Below are 18,796 nucleotides of genomic sequence, written 5' to 3'. Positions count from 1 at the left end.
CTTTTCGGCTATTCGTATTACATGATCCTTTATCACATGCCTTCTTCATACTATAAAAACGACTGTTCCTCCCGTTTGTTCATACATGTTTATCAATTTTCGATTGATTAAATTTAATAAAAATGATCATATACGCAAAACATATAGCAAACTTAAAACTTTAATTAAAAAGTCTCTCTTTCTCCCTCTCTCCTTCTTCCTCAGTGTGCTCGCGCAAACTGTCCAATAACTAAATATGTATATGTTATGTCTATAAACATCTGTTGGTTGCGGACGCTCGCGCCCAACAATACCATTAAGCGCTCAACGAAGAAACGTGTTATTTCTCGGCAAAGTCAATATCGAAATATCAACGATAACTACCTGCCAACAATTTGACAAGAATGAATGAACAGTCGAGACTAGTACTTGATATAATCCCCTTTAAACGATTGTAAAAATCTGAGAAATAGAGAGATTGTGCCGCATTAAATAGTAATAAAGTGCTATTTTCTTCTTTACTCGCAACATGTTTAAAACCATTTGGCATTTGTTTGACACGAGAAAGGTGTAGTGTAACGTAGCTGCTGTGCCGTGCTGTGCTGCTTTTTTTTTATCTCTGATTGATATTTGTCCTTTCTAATAATTCTAATATTCAAGGAGCTAAACAGAAATATGTGTATAATAGAACAGCAATATTTATTATTTCATTTTGTTGATAGAAAATAATTTCAGTGAATCGATGTTGAAACATGTGTGATATTGAAATGTGAGGAAGAAGACCAAAAGCTTGTTTCTGCATTTGATCGATTACGCATGGAAAGGACAACGGAATAAAAATAGATCGAATCTTTTCTTCAAATACAATACAGCTAAATTAGAAAATCGATCGAAAAATTTGAAGATGGAGTTAAAGCGGATAGAGAAAAAACGAAAAGCTTCGTACGATGGCAATCTTCGTCGAGCGATGTTTCCCATATATTATCTTGGTAAATTGTGTGGTGTGGTTCCAGTAAGATTTTACGTGCACGCTTCTGAAGGATGTCAGGCTCGTTTAAATATCATAGACCTCGTCTATAGGTAAAAAAGAACGATGAATGAAATAAATGAATATAACAAAAAATCATAGTGTACAGGACCTTTTTGATTCAGAATAATCCATTAATATATATACTGATAAAGTTATTCGATTCCCTCCTGATGTACTCTGTAGAAATTGAGAAATTCTTTGATAGCATGAAAACGTTTGTTTCTACTGGGAATATTTGAATAGAATTAAGTAACAATGCACGTTGTGCGTTTCGTAGTTTGTGCGTACTGATACTACTGCTCGGCGCGGAAATTTGGGGCCTATGGCGAGATCTGAAAGACGGCTGGGAGCATAGTACCAGACTGAAATCTCGGACAGCGGTGATCGCGACATGCAGCGATGTGCTTGGAGTAATGAGCTTAACGGTCGTTTGTATCGTTGGCTCCCCTTTCCGATGGAAATCCCTGCAACTTGTGATAAACAAATTAATCGAGGTGAAGAGTCGTTTTACAAATTTTTTTACCATTCCATCAACGGTCGAAATGATAGTAAAGCGTTTTCGCATTCTCATTTCAGGTAGATAAAAAAATCGGTGTATCGTCTACAAAGAAAGCTCGAAGGTTCACGATTTGTTTAACGATATGTAGCCTCGTCTATCTCTGGTTCAATTCGAGTTTAGACTTTTATTCATGGAGTCGCAAAGCAAAAAGCCAAACATTTGCTGACAAAGGTCCTATTAACTATGCACCTCTATACGTAATGTACACCGTGATCATTTCGGCAGAAATCCAGTATAGCGTGGCAACGTATAATATAGGACAAAGATTAGTTCGCTTGAACAGTAGCCTGAAAAGTATGTTGGATACAAATAATACAAATAATAGTAACAACGACGATGCGATCGACTATTTTCGAAAATTTTCCGAAACAGGTAAATAAAATAAGTCGGAAACGTAGAATAATATTTTTTCATATGAGCCTTTCGTTTTCGAAAATGTAAATATTTGAACGAATATTTACAAAGTTTCCTGTATGTACTTTCCCCTAATAACCTATGCTGAATCTTTAATCTTTCATTTTGTCATCAATACAACCGGAACGATATATGTATTTGCTTAACCTAAGCAGCTAACGACATTGGAGGCAAGAAAGGATGGAACATTACACCAAAACGGCAACTCGTATTAGGCAGCTATAGATTGTCACGGAAGATGGATGGTAAGTTTGCTAACTAATCAATGAAAACTGATCGGTAGAAGAATACGTTAATTCGACCTCACCTATTGTGATTATTTACAGAAAGCAAAACCTACGTAAACAGTATATCTGAATTGATAATGGTTCATTCTTTACTTTGCGACACAGTATCCCTCATAAATACTGCTTTCGGTGTCGTACTACTAGCCGTCACTATATCCTGTCTATTACATCTAATCATCACGCCGTATTTCTTGATCGTGCAAGCTAATGAAAAACACGAATGGATATTTCTAGTCGTACAAGCTGGATGGTGTATCATTCACATAAGCAGAATGCTGATAATCGTTCAACCTAGCTATTCCACAGTCGCGGAGGTAAAAGATGAGAGAAAGCAAAGTGGAGAGGGAAGAAGGGAAAAACGATAGCTTAAAACTATTTCGGTTCCAGGGAAAAAGAACGGCAACTCTCGTTAGTCAGTTACTTTCTTGTTGTTTTGAAGCAGACGTCCGACGAGAATTGGAAATATTTTCGCTTCAATTGTTGCATCGACCTTTGGAGTTCTCAGCATGCGGACTCTTTTCCTTGGACAGAAACTTAATAACGTCGGTAAGAATTCTTGATTACTCGTATGAAAAGCAAATGCATTTAAGCAATACGTAAAACATATATTATTATATTTATATTGATTGTGTGCATGTACGCACATATGATTTAGATCGCGGGAGTTATAACAACGTATCTTGTTATCCTGGTACAATACTGAGCAAGAGAGGAAGAGTGATAGAGAGACAATCGCATATTACGATAATGACATTTAATATACCAATTCTCGTAAACAGCGGTAATATACAAATACAAGTTACTCGTATCATAATCCAACTACTAATAATAACGAGTTGTTCCATCGATCGAACGATCGACGTTTAATTAAGAGCGCACCTCGTACGGTGTCTAGAACTAGACGTCAGTCACAGCCTATCCAAAATATTCCTCGGCCTCGTCTTGCTGTATCTCTGAGAAGGGAATAAGATCGCCTAAAAACGGGAAACTTGAATAGTCTCGTTTGAAGAAGCCAGGTATCTCCTCGTTGAATCAACTTATACGCCTATGTATACATACGATTGTATAAGACAAATACAACCTATCGTATACTGACTCATTTTCTCTCACTTTGTCCGATGCACTCTATGCACTCTTTTTCGTACAAATTACTCTAGCAATAAATATTGGATCGCTCCAAATATCTAACTGTGTGATGGTTGGCTATCGCCTCGCGCGCGACCTATACGTCTGCTTGTAACACACATTGTACAGACATAAATGATAAACGTGTGAACGTGTATCGCAGCTGACTTATCGTATTATGGATACACTTTCTGCATTGTTGAAAACCAAACAGTAACCGGATTGCTGCGAATGTTACTTCCTCGAGGTTTCTCGCTCGCGTGAGAGTGTTCAATTTACCGTGGCTGCTGTAACCGGAGGTTGCGCTTTCTGATGCGCAGCCTGCAGCAAATTATCGCAGCAACTATCTTTCGTCAGGTTCAAACCTTTCGATCTTTGACAAGTCATCAAGTTCTCAGAATTTAACTCCGCATCGTTTTCTCCTTTGTTTTGATGACGAGCATTACACTGACATGGACTTGTGTGCCGATGAAGTCGAGAGAAACACTCGCTACAAACTCTCACGGGATTATACAGTTGTTCGCTGGGTAGTGGTGTCGAATTCTCGGAACAATCCGCACAGAAGATCTTACCGCAGCATCTGCGATAGATGAGCAAATAACTCATTGTAAAATTATATTCTTGTATTCATTCTACATTGAACTGTATTATATAACTAGTTTATCCAAAGATATTACTAAACAGTGATTACGACATTACAAATGCCACTGCCCTGTGTGCCGCGTACCTGCAATGATGCTTACGTCGTCCCAGCCAAAATTCCGTATCGCATCCCATGCATCGACTTACCGCGTGATCGGGTACCCAGAGAATAGGAGCAGGACCCAATTCTTCCACTGCTTCCCAAGACATGTCTGAAGGTAATGATTCTCCATGGTCGCCGGTACTTCCAACTGAATCTGGTAACGATCCCTGAAACAAAAAATCATATTCAATCGACTTCCTTTAATTATACTTCTGATATTTTCTTTCTTCTTTTTTTTCTATCTTTCTCCTTTCTTTTATTTTGATTACTTTGTATGGAATAATTTGTAATCAACTCACAATATCATCAACACGATCGATCTCTGCATTATGATTACAAACTTGCTTGATCAGAGCCATTCTCGTCGTATGTAACTCCTTCCTTAACGCTTCCTCTTTCAACTGAAAAATAATAAAAAAAAGAAAGAAAGAAAACAAAAAGAAGGAAAATAACATCATAATCTTCCAGTTCCAAACATCTCTTCCTTATTATTATGCCCAATTGATCGAAATTAGTACCTTATGTTCCACGATAATCTGTTGTACACGCATCTGAACGTCACAATGTATAAGGGGAAGACCATCGACATCATCCAATCTATCAGGGTTATCTGGTACCGTATCTTGATAAGTTGGAGAAGCTGGACAAACGCTACTAGGTGTTCTCGATATCTGCGGTATGCTGGTATCACTAACGTCACTACCCTCGTTATGGTTGTGATTGTAATTTCGACTGCAAGAGCAACCGATTCGACTGGTCGCGCTGCTCTCGATCCATGGAGATACGATGTCCGGTGACGAATTTTTCTCCACTTTACTGCTTGAAAAAAAAAAAAAGAAAGTTGTGTTATTTCGTTCGATCCGAATTCAAATTATCAACTCTATTTTTACATTTTGAATTTCGGACTCAAACTCGGGATTAAGTAAATATGTATAACAGTTAACTTATCTGTTATCTAATTAATTAGCTTATTACGTTTGCATTTAATTCCTTGTACCATAGTATGTACGACAATATGTAATGGTACTTACGTTTCTTTATCAATCGCCTCGAGTACAGAATCGTTACTCGGTATTAGTGTGTCCGTTGAACTGTCTACCGATGGATTTACTGGCGAGTCGTTCAAAGTTTGCGTCGTCGTTGTGTAACTTTTCGCTTTGTCCTGATTCTCTGTTATATTTTTCTCTATTGTGTCACTAATAATACAATTCTCCGTGCAATTGTGTTTTCCTTTCTCGCTTGTTTCCGTGTCGAGCGTTAACGAGTCAAATTTCCTGTCATTATATACAATAAATGATATAACATTTTTTTGGTTTTCGATTCATGAATACAAAGTATTCACGAATAACACAAACAAAATGACGTACTAAACTTATTTTCACATTGCACTTGTTTTATCAAAGATTAAATTGAAATAATTACTTCTCTACTGAGGCGCTTGGATCGCTGAGTCGACGGTGAAGATAGGCCGCATGATCGGGAGTGTGCATAAGATCACCATATGAGCGAGTTTTAGTCATTTGTCCCTGTGGTTCTTCGTTCTCACCACCTTCGATATCTATCATCGTTATTCTTTGTTTATCGTCTCTGATACCGAGAGGAGATTCCATAGAACCTAAATATACTTCGGACCATAAAACAAGGTCGCGTACGTTACAACTTGGCCATAATACCTAAAATATACAAAAATTATTCTAAACATACTAAATGGTTGAAATGAAAAGCAATATGTTGCTTATTATATAATAAAACTTATGCGAGAACAACGTATAGCATATGCTGTACAGGACTAGTGACGACTTTATTACGGCTGGTATATATGATAAAAAATATCTTACTTGATTTTTTAACGGAGAATACAAATGATTTATGAAAGAGCTGGAATTGAGGAAACGCCAAACTGAAAATGTACGCTCCCGTATTCTTAACTGAAACCTTTCTTGCCTCGTGTTGCAGAGAAATGTGCCAAAAAGTTGTGAATATGTATGCTGTGCAAGTTTCACCTAAAATCAATCAAAAGTGTGCCAGCTTTAGTAAATTAGCCTTCCGATAATCGGCCAACTCAATCTACTTGATTTTTTCAAAATAGATACGTATGAATTTCTAACTACTTACAAGGTACGCAGGAGACATTTGAAAACTGCATTTGAATTGTAAAATTAACTGATGTACACAGTCAAGCCATTGCAAAAATACTGGGCATCGCTCGTTCGGATCTTCGCAGCCAACAGTTTGCCCACAACGATCCGCGAATTTGTGTCCAAAGTCTAACCATTCTCTCTCACATAAAACTTGGAATCCCTAGCAACGATCAAGTGGAATAACGAAACGATTATCAATTGCAAATAACAAACAAGAAACGAGAAAAGTACCTTTGGCATACCTCCATAGTTCGATAATAAGGATCGAGAAGAATCTGCGCTAAAGCGACTATCTGTGGTGTTCTATCCCAGCCGTCGCTACAATGCACCAATACTGGCCGGCCGTCTCTTTCTATCGCCGACGCTACAGTCACCGCAGCACGTAATAATCCAGACATATGTTGTAACCATCGTGTCCCTTCCAGAAGACTGAGCCAACTGTATATTATGAAAGATTAGAAAAGTTTTAGATCTTCCAATCGTAATAATAGCATAATAATATTGGTTCAATATGAAAAAATGAAGAAAACAAATAGAATATTTACTTAGGTTGATCCGCATCCGAGGCACAGAGTTGTCTCACCGCATGAAAACTCTTTCGTATCGAGTGAATATTTGGTAAATTCATAAATTGTATGTCACAACTAGGATAATATTCAGGACACTCACATCCACCACCACGAGCTCTATTCGCCACAGCGGTTGTATATGATCTAGCATCCACGATTAAGACTTTCTGCAAACAACATATGCTAATTCGTTAAGGATCACCAGTTTCAAACATTTATATAATTGGGACCTTTTTTGATTCGATGCTCACTTTTGTTCTATTTGACGTGATGTTATCATCGGTAGTATCGGGATAGATGATAGATGAATCCATCATCGTCGATTCACCTTTATCATAGGAACATGCATCTGAGAGGGCCTTTAAAAGATGTTCGTCATCTGGACTTCGCCATCCGAGCCATCCAACTTCTGGCTGACTGCTTCGTGCTATTACTGCGCCATTATTCACGTGCCTTCGAAATTATGAAAGACGAGAATGTGACATACTATAATAAGATGCATAATAGGGATGCTTCTCGTTTTATATATCAACATAAATACTTCTTTCGTTCTTATTTCTTTTTTTTTATACCTCCAAACAACGGCAGGGATTCGTCGAAAACTCCTAAATTTTGCCACAATCTCAAGTCTGTCATCAGGAATGCAAGAAGGAACCAGAAGCAATGGTGGATAGGATGGGCATATGCGATAATCTTTATTGATTTGACTTATGCGCCATGTACCATGCAAATTAAATTTTAGTCGTTCCACCTAAGAAAAGAAAGTAAAGAAATTAAATTATATTTAAATTGTGTCTTATCTACATGTATTTACTTACAAGTTACTTACTTCTGAATTAAAGGTAGCATTATACGATATGTTATCTTTCCCTAATTTGGTATTATCTTTGCCTTCCTCGATAGACCAAGCATAATATGCAAAAGCAAATATATCTTCTATACTCTTTCGTGGGTAAGTCACCTTATGTAATCGTTTAAACCATTCCAAACAATGTTCGTTTGTGGCAAAGACACAACTGAAATCATTAAGTTGTTTTCAATATCAAAATGATAGGAATGCTATAAGTTTCAACAAAGTACAAAAATTTCATACCTCAGTGAACGAGCATCCTTGCAACCAATATGCAGGAAAAAAATCTCTTTAACTTCTAGCTGTTCTATTAAACCCAGTGGAATATTGTAACATGCTTGACTTAATTGTAAATAGAGTCTATAATTAGAAAGAGCCAACACTCCATCCGACGTACGTCCAAGTGCTACAATAGATTCCCCGCTCAAAGGTGTAAATGGAACTGTAAGTGTTTGATCCTCGCATTCGAAATGCGTATGCTTTGGAAATAATTCCGAAGCATGTAAATGACAGATGGATTGCAAACTTGTTGGCTCTTCAGAACTCTCCATCTCCTCTCTATGTGACACATCATATACAAGCTTCAGTCTCCTTCTTGAACATGAAAAGTTCTAATTGCGGGCTATATCTTTCTCACATAGTTTATAGACATAATGTGGAATTGAATTACTCCAATTTGTCACAGATATATACTAGTTCTAGTTATTTACTAGCATATATTAAAATATGCGTTTGGCCTATTTGTTTCAATACGTTCAAGTAATCACAAATATACGTTATCGAAAATTTATAAACAGTCGCAGTATCATTATAACGATTGAGAAATATATGATCGTTTAAGCTATGGATAAACAGAAAATTCGTTAAACTTATTTGAAATAACGCGATGCATCTATAAATGAAACATCGACGTAACATAAGCGATAGGATTTTCGTTTATTATCGCTTATCGATTTGTGTAATTTTGGGACATTACCATATGCAGAAATATCTTGATAAAAATATCTTGGAACAAATATATACAAATTACAAAAAAAGTGTTCCATCTTCATGAGATGAAAATGTTAATTTGTATTTACCTAGATATCAAGAAATTTATATGATAAATATAAAAAATCTATCGAGACAGTAAAATCGTTTAAATCGACATATGCATATTCGTCAACTGTCGAAGGTTGATAACACTATACAACCGATTTAATTGCATACAATTACCAAACTAAATAAATTTGTATCTATAAGAAGGTGCTAAGAAAACGTTGAAGGATAAGAGAAACAATTTCAACTAAAACGGTCGAAAATTGTTCGTGTTGTTTTTTCTAGAGAGCCGTAATAAACGAAAGGTGACGAAAAGTTTACAACAACAACGATGTCTCACCTTGAATTGCGAAGTTTCTCCGCGATGGACGATATCCAACCGTTCTGATACTTCATACAAAATCCATGAACAGTCGTTTACACAAGGAGTACAATGTGGACATTACTCAATTAAGAGAGAGCGAGAAAGAGAAAGAGATAGAAAAAGAACATTTCCCCGTGTAGGAAAAAATATAACGATTTCGACGTCAAACTTGGAAGTATCTAAGTATTTCAGATTTGTTTTTAGCAGGTACGTAGATAGCTTACGGTATAAACGATTCCGCTAGATTTATGCCAGCTCAATCCAAACGCGATCACTTTTCGTTACGGCAATTCAGGGGAATGGCCAGCATCACAGGGAGCGATCTCCATTAATTGGATTGTTTGCTTCTCTTCCCTTTTTTCCTTTTCTTCTTTCTCTTTTTTCTTTTTTTTTTATTTCTTAATTAAATTAAACTTGTAATGTTACGAAGGATTCGATTTTAGATTATCCTTTCTGAAAAATATTCGTTCTACTCAATGTGAAAGTTACATTGACAGATTAGTCCATATACAAATCAAGCCGTTTTTCCATTGTTCGATACGCTTCTTAGTGTCCATTTTCAACGAAGCTGTGTTTTTTCAAAGCCGTTACATCATTGGTCGAAACGGCATGAGAAAATATTTTCCACTTTTCAAGATCAATAACATATTGGTAATATCAATATTAGGAAAGAATAAATTCGAAACTCGTTGATAATTTAAATGTTATTCAGATAATTGATATATTCAAAAGAATTTTATTATTTAAATGTATATTGATAACCCTCAATTTTAAATGAATGAAGAGTAGAAAAAGCATCATGGTGCGAAATTGTTGATAATCATTCGTTGCTTTTCTCACGTAACATAATACTCTAGCTTTAGAATCATTCATGGATAACCCTAAACTTTATGAACAAAATGGAAGTTGACGCATGCGTTATTCCCTTATATCGCTTTCATCATAGATTAGATTCGAGGATTCTTTTCTTCTGTTTCTTATCATATTATTAGAAATTAAAAGTATTTACATGTTTACGTTTTGCTAATACGATGTTTATAAAATGCAGAACGATCGAAATAAATGTAATACAATAGCAATCTGCTCTTCCATAACCAAATTAGAGAGCACATACTTGATAGTAAAAATAAAAACAATAAAAACACAATGAATTTATGCTAAACACTTACAGATAACAAATTTTGCGTTTTCGGATAAGGTACGTGGCAGCGTCATAATTATTCTTGTTATTATCATCATATTGTTCTTCAGTGAAAATATAAAAAATTTGAATTCATGCGTATAACGCATCGTGGTTCAGTATTATATCATACTTTGCGAACACAAGCACGAGTGCTGAGAAATGACACGTCACTATACAAAATGGAAACGAACTATTGAGAGTCAGTCACTTTCTCATCATGCTTTCCAGAAGTTTGGATTTTGTTGTAACCTCCTCTCAAAAGTTTCGTACCATCCTTGAATAGCAGATAGCGGTACAAAGTTTTCTGTTGGGTTTGGTGTCATTTGTGCTTGTGTCACAGAAAAACTCGAAACATAATTCAAAAAACTTGTAAGCATCTTCTGAACAAATTCTAAAAAGGAGTTTGACGTGGCTTGTGTTACTGTAGCTGCTTGTTGTTCTATAGCTCCAATGGGTTCCACCGAAACCCCTATTTGTGCTACATGAGAAATCTTTCCTACTCCAAAAATTCCTAAATTACTATTTTCGAATTCATGATTCTTCTTCAGAGTGGATATCTTGAATATGGCAGATGGCTTGACGTTTGAAATATACCCGAGAAACTGCCAATTAGGCGGAGCAGTTGGATCTGGCCAACTGAAATACACTGTAAAGACCAAGGGTCAATAAGAATATGCAGGTGAATTTGTTTAATTGTTATTGTAGCACATACCTGCACCACCTGTACCATCAGGTAACGGTATAGCACCAGTGAGAAAAACCACAATATGGTTTATATTATCTGCATCAGGTACTGTTATTAAAAACTGGTTCTCTCCTATCTGTTGAAAATCCGTTTGGACCTACAAAAGATGTTACATTTACAATTACATATCGTTTGTATATGTTTGGAAATTGTGGTTTACTATTTGAAACTTGAAAAAATCTAGATTCGTCGACATGATATTTACATATTCGATTAAATGCAAAGACGCTCGTGACAAGTTGGCGACGGGGTGGGGTGAAATGTGAGCATTACTGAGAGGTAACAGAAACAAGATACGAAACAAAACGACGCAAGCATAGGACATTAGCGAAAATCAGGAAAAGAGAAGTATGTTACGTAGAAACACTGATACGTTTGTGACAAACGATACATTTACATTTAATTGATAATTTAGCATCGAAAATGAAATACAATGTTGGTACTTGCATAGCAAAGCATTGATACTTACGAGTCGACCAGATACAATTATACCAAGCATCTTTATGTCGAATCTAGATCATTCTATCGCTTTCTACTTATCACGCTACACCAGTAAATGTTCGGCAAGTATATAATAGATATATAATAGGTTGTCACACCATCCAAACATTTACAATCGGTTGAATGATGTTTATCACGATTCATGTGGCTATATAGAGAGTGGAAACTAAAGTAATACTAGTTACTAATATCTAAGGTAGTATCCTCATGTGTATACACGAAGCTTAATATGAATAATTTTTCTCCATGCTTTTACTTTCGAAACCAAAATAAAAAGATTCAACATTCAAAATGTTCTTTTTGTATGATATAATTTCCATAATTTGCTACTTTGCTGAGTTACCTATCATCGTCTTTTATTATATGTCTTTATATGATAATTCGAGATAAACACAGGTCAAAGACAAAATACTAATTCAACTATGCTATAACAATACCACCTGTTAGTGATTCTAATCTATATACTTTATGTATTCAATTTGTTTCTTTTCTTTACACATATATATTTTATGTATTGAAGAATTATATTTGAAAAATTTAGAATTTTACATTTTACGCACAATTCATAATTACTATTTATTATATTGAACTACTTTTTTGTATTATGTATGTTCAATTTACAGATTCAAATAGACAATGATCTTAGTTTCGTAAAAATAGGTATGATTAAGTTTGAAACAATTTGAGAGTACTGTTTTTCATTTCCATTAAATCATTTTTAACTGTAATGTTCTTTTCGTACACAGTAGCAAAGAATATCAGTTCTTGTCCTCGATATTAAGGTGGTATGAATAAGTGTTCTGGATGAACTATCTATAAACAGCGTCGAGTAGCGTTAAAGTTAAAAGGAAGATAAAGACACACTTATATCGTGTTTACAGTAAAGATGTCATCTCTGTCGGAAAAAACGGAAGATCAAATACACGTATCTAACGAAAATGAAATGTTTGTTCAACATGTGTAGCATAAATCAATGACGTCAGTAATTTTCTAATGATTCCCTTAATCTTACGGCAGATGACAAACCATTGAGAAAAGCTTGCTTTTCGTTATTATTCGATCGTTACATAGAAATAGAATGTGAGAAAAGGAAGGATTTATATAGAGAGCAGATTTGTAATGACGGTTGGAAAAATTGAAATATCGTGAGTTAAAGGCGGAATAAGATAATCGGTGAATCGAAAGTCCCTGGGTGGATGGTGATGGCGATGACGATGGCGACGGTGAGAGCAAACCTCTACGAAGTTCGATGTGTGTGACATCACTCTTCATTGTTGGAGGTTTACGTCATTCTCGAGACTGGTCTTAAGTCGGTGCGCGCGATCTACAGTAGTGTAGACACGCGTATAGACTAGTGGCGGGAAGTGATAGAGACGAAAGAGGCGAAAAACAGGCGAATTACCGTCGCGACTGCGCGAAACATGTTGGACGTGTCGTTTTTCGTCAAAACGAAATTATTGTTCGTCCGGTAGTGCGAGTTTTCCCTTTAAACCGAAACTAATAGCGAATTAATTGGATATAAGTAAGAAAAGGAGAAAGGATACCGTGTCAATGCGAACCGAGGAGTGAGGGTAACTAAGAAGGATAGAGAGGAGAGGGTGAAAGAAAAAAAGAGAGAAGGCTCGCAAGATAGAAAAGGAGAAGGATACGAAGCGCGACGTTTAACAGTAGTAGCGCTGATTTGTGATTTCATCGACAGTTACTGATTTCGAGGGAGCTCGATATGAATCGAGTCTAGTGAGTTTTCGAACTGTAGAGTACTTTTTCGCGCGGCAATAATATCGCGTGCGGTGTCACCGATAATATCGAAAAGAATGTTCACGAGCATGTAATTTATTTGTGATACATCCAAGCAGTCAGTGCCTCTTTGACGACGACGCGTTCTTACATTTTAAATATAACGGTGTATAAATAAGTATGAGCAATAGCGGGAGTGCACAATCAGAGATCTCTCATCGTTCATTTTTCCAAAGAATCTGAATTTCATTGTCGCGTGTTTTTTTTATTCGTCGTTGAGACTCGTCAACGAATGCACGTGAAATGCAGTCGGAATCAATGCGTTTCCCTTTGAAGTTTACCACATATGTTTTTCGTGCGTGGGCATGCAGCACCGAACTATCGTCAAGGTTAGTGTGCCTGACAGGCTCTCCATCGCCTTGCGAACTTACGCTAGTTCTCAATGGGTAGCAGTGAGTAGCTGCAGTAGGTAATTAAATAGTACACTTTCATGTGTATGTCTGTTAGTAGTAACGTTACATCTCAACCATTCCGAATATATATCTTGCGTACACGATAACCACAATTTTCTTTCTATATTCTTACATTTCTACTTAAAAAATGAAAATTTAAAATAAATTCGAATGATCTTCATGTTTACTGTGTAATTTCTGTAATTATACGCATAGAATGTATTGAACAAAGTAAAGAAATAAGGCGAATAATAATAATGATGATATCATTTTCTTCCCAAATAGGAAAATTCAAAATTCTCCTCTGTTGGATGATTAAGAGATAAATATATTGAATGGGCATTAATCTCTTGCCTAATAACACATCAGTTTGAACAATGAAGTCTTCCTATATATCTGTTCAAGTTTATGTCAACGGATATCGACAAAGTCTATGTAAGTACAATTTTTGCAGAATATAGATTATTACAAACACATTCCTTATCCATCTTGAGTTAATAAATATCTTCAATCTATGAGTGATTTTGTTTCAGGGAAAAGAAACATACGTAATGTTGTCACTTGCATACTGGGTGCATATACACAAAGAGTGGCGACTTACTAAAAATTATTTGATTATTGGTCCTCCTGCTTATATAATGCTCCAAGAAAATTATATTTTTGTCACTGAATTGGCACATTTGTGCAGAGAAAGGTAATGCAAATATTGATCTCCTTTCAACTATTGCTACTTTTCTTCAACAATTCGACAAAAGGGAAATGTGTATGTTGCAGGCTTAAAGTATCGAACAATTGGTTGCGTCATTAATCAAAGCAGAAATAGTTTTTCAACGATGCAGCGTAGCATGCTTTTCCTTGTTGCAAAAGGATTTGATATTTGGAAGTATGTTTACTACTACAGATTTACATACATTAAGTTAATTGGTAATAAGATGATTCTAGCATTACCACACTCCAACTGAAATTGATTCAACTTTTATCTATACTATTTTACAATCAGTTGAAAATAAAATTAAGAAAAAAATATTGAATGTATATATATCGAATCCTCTTGCAAACCGGATAAAGATTGACATTTTTCTAATTCGAGTGTGATAATACTGTTTCAAGTTATAAATAGTTTGTTTCATCAAATTATGGTTAATTCGTATATATTTTATTCCAGAACAGCCGCTTCTATGAGTACCATTCGTCTGTTGCACTGTGATGGAAAAGATACTAACAACAAAAGCGCTTCAAGTGAGTATATCATACATAGATTTCAGATATATAGAATTTTGCGTGTATTGACACGCATCGCATGTTTATAGCGTTTATTTCTACAGATAGAATGGCATATGAGGTATTTCTGGGTGGATCCTGTAATCCAACCACATGGAGGTCAGAAATAGCGATACCGACTCTACAGAGACTCGGGATCACTTACTACAATCCCGTACGTGACCATTTGTATTCATTCTAGCCTGATCTACCTATTGATTAGTCGTTGGTACAATTGTAAAAATAAATAAATATTTCAGCAAGTGTCGCAGTGGGGACCGGAATTAATAGCTCAAGAATACGAAGCGAAACAAACAGCGAAAGTATTACTCTTCGTAATTGATAATCAAACACGCAATAGCGCAGGCATCATTGAAGCAGCTCAGTTGGCAGCTACGCGCCGCGAGTCTTTAATTCTTGTTATTTATCCGTATCGTCAGGGTCAAACGATACTTGGCGAAACTGTATCTCTACAGTAAGTGCCTTGTTTTCACTTTCTCTATTTTTTGTTGATATAGATTACTCTCATTTTTAGTATTTGTATCATAAATGTTAATTCTTATTTAGAGAATATTGTGACCTGATGAATGGATTGCTAGTACTTCAGTATCTGATGGAGAGACAGAGGATACCAATATTTGAAAGTGTATCAGTTGCTCTGAATTGTACATCCAAGGTATAAATAGATAAATCAGTGAATAAAATACGTAACAATAGATGATTGTTGTGGTACATATTTTGTAAATTACATTGAGCGAAATAAATTTAATTGTTTATACTAAAAAGCTACTGATCTACGTTTCTCCATAGATGCTACGTGAGGAAATTAACGTGGAAGATCTGCATGCCGATGATGGTATTAGGCCGATTAAAATATCATTCGGTCAAAATGGAATGGATCTGGTGTAAGGATTTTTCGCTGAAACTGTACATACATATTTATGTAAGTGTGATTGTGTCGAATATTCGATTTTAACCTACTCTCTTGCAGTATGCTCAGGGAGATTTTCAAGTCTATGGATATGAACGATAATGGGGCTGTCAACTTGGAAGAAGTAAGTTTTACTAGCGTCTATTTGCCACATGTTTGTAGAAAAACACATATTGCTTGTGAAAAACAAATTATAATATATTCTTGTTACAATTGTTACAATTATAACATATTCTTGTTACATTTGCTTTGCACTCTTGATTTTGTAGGCTTGGATAGCATTACAATCGAGTGTCAAGTGCAACGTACCATCGATGTCAGAGCTTCTTAGTGTCGTGAACAAGTCGGGTAATAAATATTATACTTTTTGCATAATGAAAATCGCACGTGTACATCTAACGCGTTGACAATGCCATATATGGTAATAACAGTGTGTAGGCGTTCGATTATAACTCAACTATATTTTCTCTACTGTCTGCGTTTATATGTGCTTTCAGAAGCGTATAGGACGTTGATAGACGATGGATTTCCAGCGAAGAGGGATCCAACGGAATTACGGATAAACTTCGAACAATTTTGTGCCTTAGCTACCGAATCAGCGTGGAGGACGAAGAGCAACGGCGTCTCTTGTGAAAGTGAGATACCTTCAGTTTGGAGTATTTTATGTAGGAAGGCGTCGAAATTTCTTCGCAGAGCTATTGTGCAACCTTTTAACCGTTTCCTAGGTATTTCTTATTCTCAAAAATTTGCCACGACCTGTAGTAGCGTGTGTATCGTTAGCGTGTATCAACTAGCAAACAGGTCGTTACGAGACGTTCGTGCCTCGATTAATTGTTCACGAAAACGTCTGAGCAGTCGAGTGTACGATTCGTTCGACCGTTCAACTTTTTAGATTGGACCAATTTCTTCGTGCCAGAATCCGAGAAGAGAGACTTGTACGTTGGAGTAATCGGTAAAGATCAGTTTTGGTTAGAAACGACCGCCATACCCTCGATCGAGTGAGCATTCGAGATGTAACGTTCTTTCGATTCTCTCCACTACGACAATGTCGTTGTAAGTTTACACGTAAATTGTTTCTCGTTTTAGATCTATTGGATTATCCTTCTATCGATCAAGCCTGAACGAGTACAACGTAAAGGTGTTGCCACAAGAATTGCAGAGGATGAAAAATTCACGGTTAATATTATTGATCGTACCGCAACATTCGCGTGGTGTCACTATAATGGCATTGGCAGCTCACCTGATTGGATTACGCGCAAAATTAGTCCTATGCGTTCAAGCGCTTCCCGAAGACTGCGTAGTTTCTGGTGAAAAGGTAAGCGTTTTTGTGTATGTCTTCTATAAATAATATACACTTCTATAGATATTATTATACACAAGTATAAATATACATCTCATTTTGTTCCTATAGCTTCTATATTCTTTCTTCTGTATTTCTTTTTTCCTTTTCTCATCTCTTCGTCTTTCTATTATACTTATCTTATAATCTCCTGTTTTTCCATTGAACCAAATTTTACATATATTTATATAGAAGGTAACATTTTCTTTCAGCTAACTGAACAAGCCATAAAAGACTACAATCGGGGAAGAATGTACCTGTCGGACTACGCGACGCGCGAAGGTGTACCTGTTTTTCAGAATATCGCAGATGCTTTGCAACATGCGATACAGCTAGTTCAGCATCTCTGTTAATTTTCTTCTTTTTTTTTTACATCCCTCCTTTTTACTCCTCCCTTTTTTTCTTTTAATTTTCCTCAACCCCTTTCGTCCCTCTCCCGCTCCTACTCTTCTTCTTTTTCCTGTTTATATTTTTATCTTTTTCTTTTTCTTTTTTTTTCATACAAGTAAACTTTTCAATTCACCAATTAATTTATTTTTATTATTAGCGATAATGTTCAACTACTAATCGAACAAACAAAAACAAATTTGAGCTTGTCCTGATTAAGTAAAGAATCCATCCAATCAACAGTAGCTGTGAGATTTACGATAAATCTTGACAGTATATTAGCGAAAAAAATAATAGCGTTATCTCGATTTGTTAAAATTGGGAAATATTTACATTTCGAACACGCAACGGATTTCATTTTCATGAAGTTGCTCGTATCGAGTCAGCTACATTAAACTAACTTGAATTTGAAATTTTCTCGCAGTAGTTGAACATACATTTTATAGTGATTCAACTCAATAATTTTGTAACCATTTGATAACTGGTTGAGGATTGATATACGTGTATTGTACATAGATTATTAGCTGTTTCTAACGATCTAATGATAATTAATTTGAAATTTGTTAAAACGGATGTATGAGCATGCGTGGGAGACGTTTGATAGTATTAAATTTGTGTGCGTAAATGTGGACAAAAGACGCGTACCTGTGTACAAACAGAAACCTTTATCTAGCGCTACTTTATACTATATTGTATGCTGTGACGCATAACGCGGATCCGTATTTCGTCCGTGGGTAACAGAAATTACGAGGAAGTTGTAATTCTAAAATTCTTTCTATGTACGAGAAATATGCAGGACAAACAAAAGTGAAATTTAACTGTATGTAAAATATCTTAAACTCATTCGATATTGGTTGAAATAATTTAAACAGTTCAGCGCATTCTCTGCCGCTTCCCGTCCCTCTTCACTTTTCGTCTTTGCCTGTCTTTCCTAATTTTTCACTCACTCAGTCCTCTCCCTATCTTTTTCATTCACTCACTGACTCATCCCACACTTTCTGCTGTTTTTATAACTTGATGAACATTTTCTTTGTACAATAAAAAAATATTGTTTTTATTTGCGACGTTTGTTTCATCGACTTTTTATCTAGATAAAACAGCATGATGTATAGAAATGACTCGACAGTAGGATACAATGAAAATGATAAAGAAAAGACAAT

General features: G+C 35.8%; 4 protein-coding genes across 16 annotated transcripts; 2 read left to right on the top strand and 2 right to left on the bottom strand.

The window, feature by feature from the left end:
• Positions 1 to 670: 670 nt before the first annotated feature.
• Positions 671 to 3,364, top strand: LOC117239413 (gustatory receptor for sugar taste 43a-like). 2 transcript variants are annotated; one of them, XM_033504929.1, is made up of 7 exons: positions 671 to 1,059; positions 1,287 to 1,503; positions 1,586 to 1,940; positions 2,138 to 2,227; positions 2,309 to 2,583; positions 2,657 to 2,815; positions 2,925 to 3,364. In XM_033504929.1, exons 1-7 carry the CDS (start codon positions 884 to 886, stop codon positions 2,970 to 2,972), a joined length of 1,320 nt encoding a protein of 439 aa, XP_033360820.1. In that variant the 5' UTR covers positions 671 to 883; the 3' UTR covers positions 2,973 to 3,364. The 2 variants fall into 2 exon arrangements, with proteins under 2 accessions (XP_033360820.1, XP_033360819.1); XM_033504928.1 differs by having other exon boundaries at positions 2,657 to 3,364.
• LOC117239407 (myotubularin-related protein 3) lies at positions 3,007 to 9,747 on the bottom strand. Its single transcript, XM_033504908.1, has 15 exons — positions 9,078 to 9,747; positions 7,943 to 8,293; positions 7,679 to 7,865; positions 7,422 to 7,600; positions 7,101 to 7,302; positions 6,826 to 7,016; positions 6,523 to 6,718; positions 6,255 to 6,440; positions 5,978 to 6,142; positions 5,562 to 5,812; positions 5,171 to 5,413; positions 4,658 to 4,958; positions 4,439 to 4,540; positions 4,122 to 4,306; positions 3,007 to 3,974 (listed from the first exon to the last, which is right to left on the bottom strand). Exons 1-15 carry the CDS (start codon positions 9,131 to 9,133, stop codon positions 3,665 to 3,667), a joined length of 3,105 nt encoding a protein of 1,034 aa, XP_033360799.1. The 5' UTR covers positions 9,134 to 9,747; the 3' UTR covers positions 3,007 to 3,664.
• A 317-nt stretch (positions 9,748 to 10,064) lies between these two features.
• Positions 10,065 to 12,875, bottom strand: LOC117239414 (protein OPI10 homolog). Of its 3 annotated transcripts, none has more exons than XM_033504931.1 (3): positions 11,499 to 11,683; positions 10,997 to 11,126; positions 10,065 to 10,930 (listed from the first exon to the last, which is right to left on the bottom strand). In XM_033504931.1, the coding sequence occupies exons 1-3, from the start codon at positions 11,526 to 11,528 to the stop codon at positions 10,500 to 10,502; spliced, it is 591 nt and encodes a 196-aa protein (XP_033360822.1). In that variant the 5' UTR covers positions 11,529 to 11,683; the 3' UTR covers positions 10,065 to 10,499. The 3 variants fall into 3 exon arrangements, with proteins under 3 accessions (XP_033360822.1, XP_033360821.1, XP_033360823.1); XM_033504930.1 differs by lacking the exon at positions 11,499 to 11,683 and adding an exon at positions 11,235 to 11,369; XM_033504932.1 differs by lacking the exon at positions 11,499 to 11,683 and adding an exon at positions 12,766 to 12,875 and having other exon boundaries at positions 10,114 to 10,930.
• Positions 12,870 to 18,790, top strand: LOC117239411. Of its 10 annotated transcripts, none has more exons than XM_033504918.1 (14): positions 12,870 to 13,736; positions 14,005 to 14,154; positions 14,253 to 14,413; positions 14,885 to 14,958; positions 15,045 to 15,154; positions 15,240 to 15,454; positions 15,547 to 15,655; positions 15,790 to 15,884; positions 15,971 to 16,034; positions 16,180 to 16,258; positions 16,408 to 16,635; positions 16,803 to 16,908; positions 16,997 to 17,225; positions 17,462 to 18,790. In XM_033504918.1, exons 2-14 carry the CDS (start codon positions 14,128 to 14,130, stop codon positions 17,600 to 17,602), a joined length of 1,638 nt encoding a protein of 545 aa, XP_033360809.1. In that variant the 5' UTR covers positions 12,870 to 13,736; positions 14,005 to 14,127; the 3' UTR covers positions 17,603 to 18,790. The 10 variants fall into 10 exon arrangements, with proteins under 10 accessions (XP_033360809.1, XP_033360807.1, XP_033360808.1 ...); XM_033504916.1 differs by having other exon boundaries at positions 13,260 to 13,656; positions 15,030 to 15,154; XM_033504917.1 differs by having other exon boundaries at positions 13,260 to 13,732; positions 15,030 to 15,154.
• The last annotated feature ends 6 nt before the right edge of the window (positions 18,791 to 18,796 follow it).

This window comes from Bombus vosnesenskii, unplaced genomic scaffold (genome assembly GCF_011952255.1).
Source record: "Bombus vosnesenskii isolate JDL3184/JDL3185 unplaced genomic scaffold, Bvos_JDL3184-5_v1.1 scf7180000013991, whole genome shotgun sequence".
Lineage (NCBI taxonomy): Eukaryota > Metazoa > Arthropoda > Insecta > Hymenoptera > Apidae > Bombus > Bombus vosnesenskii.
The sequence above is the reverse complement of the archived record's forward strand: the minus strand, read 5'-3'. Positions and strand labels throughout refer to the sequence as shown.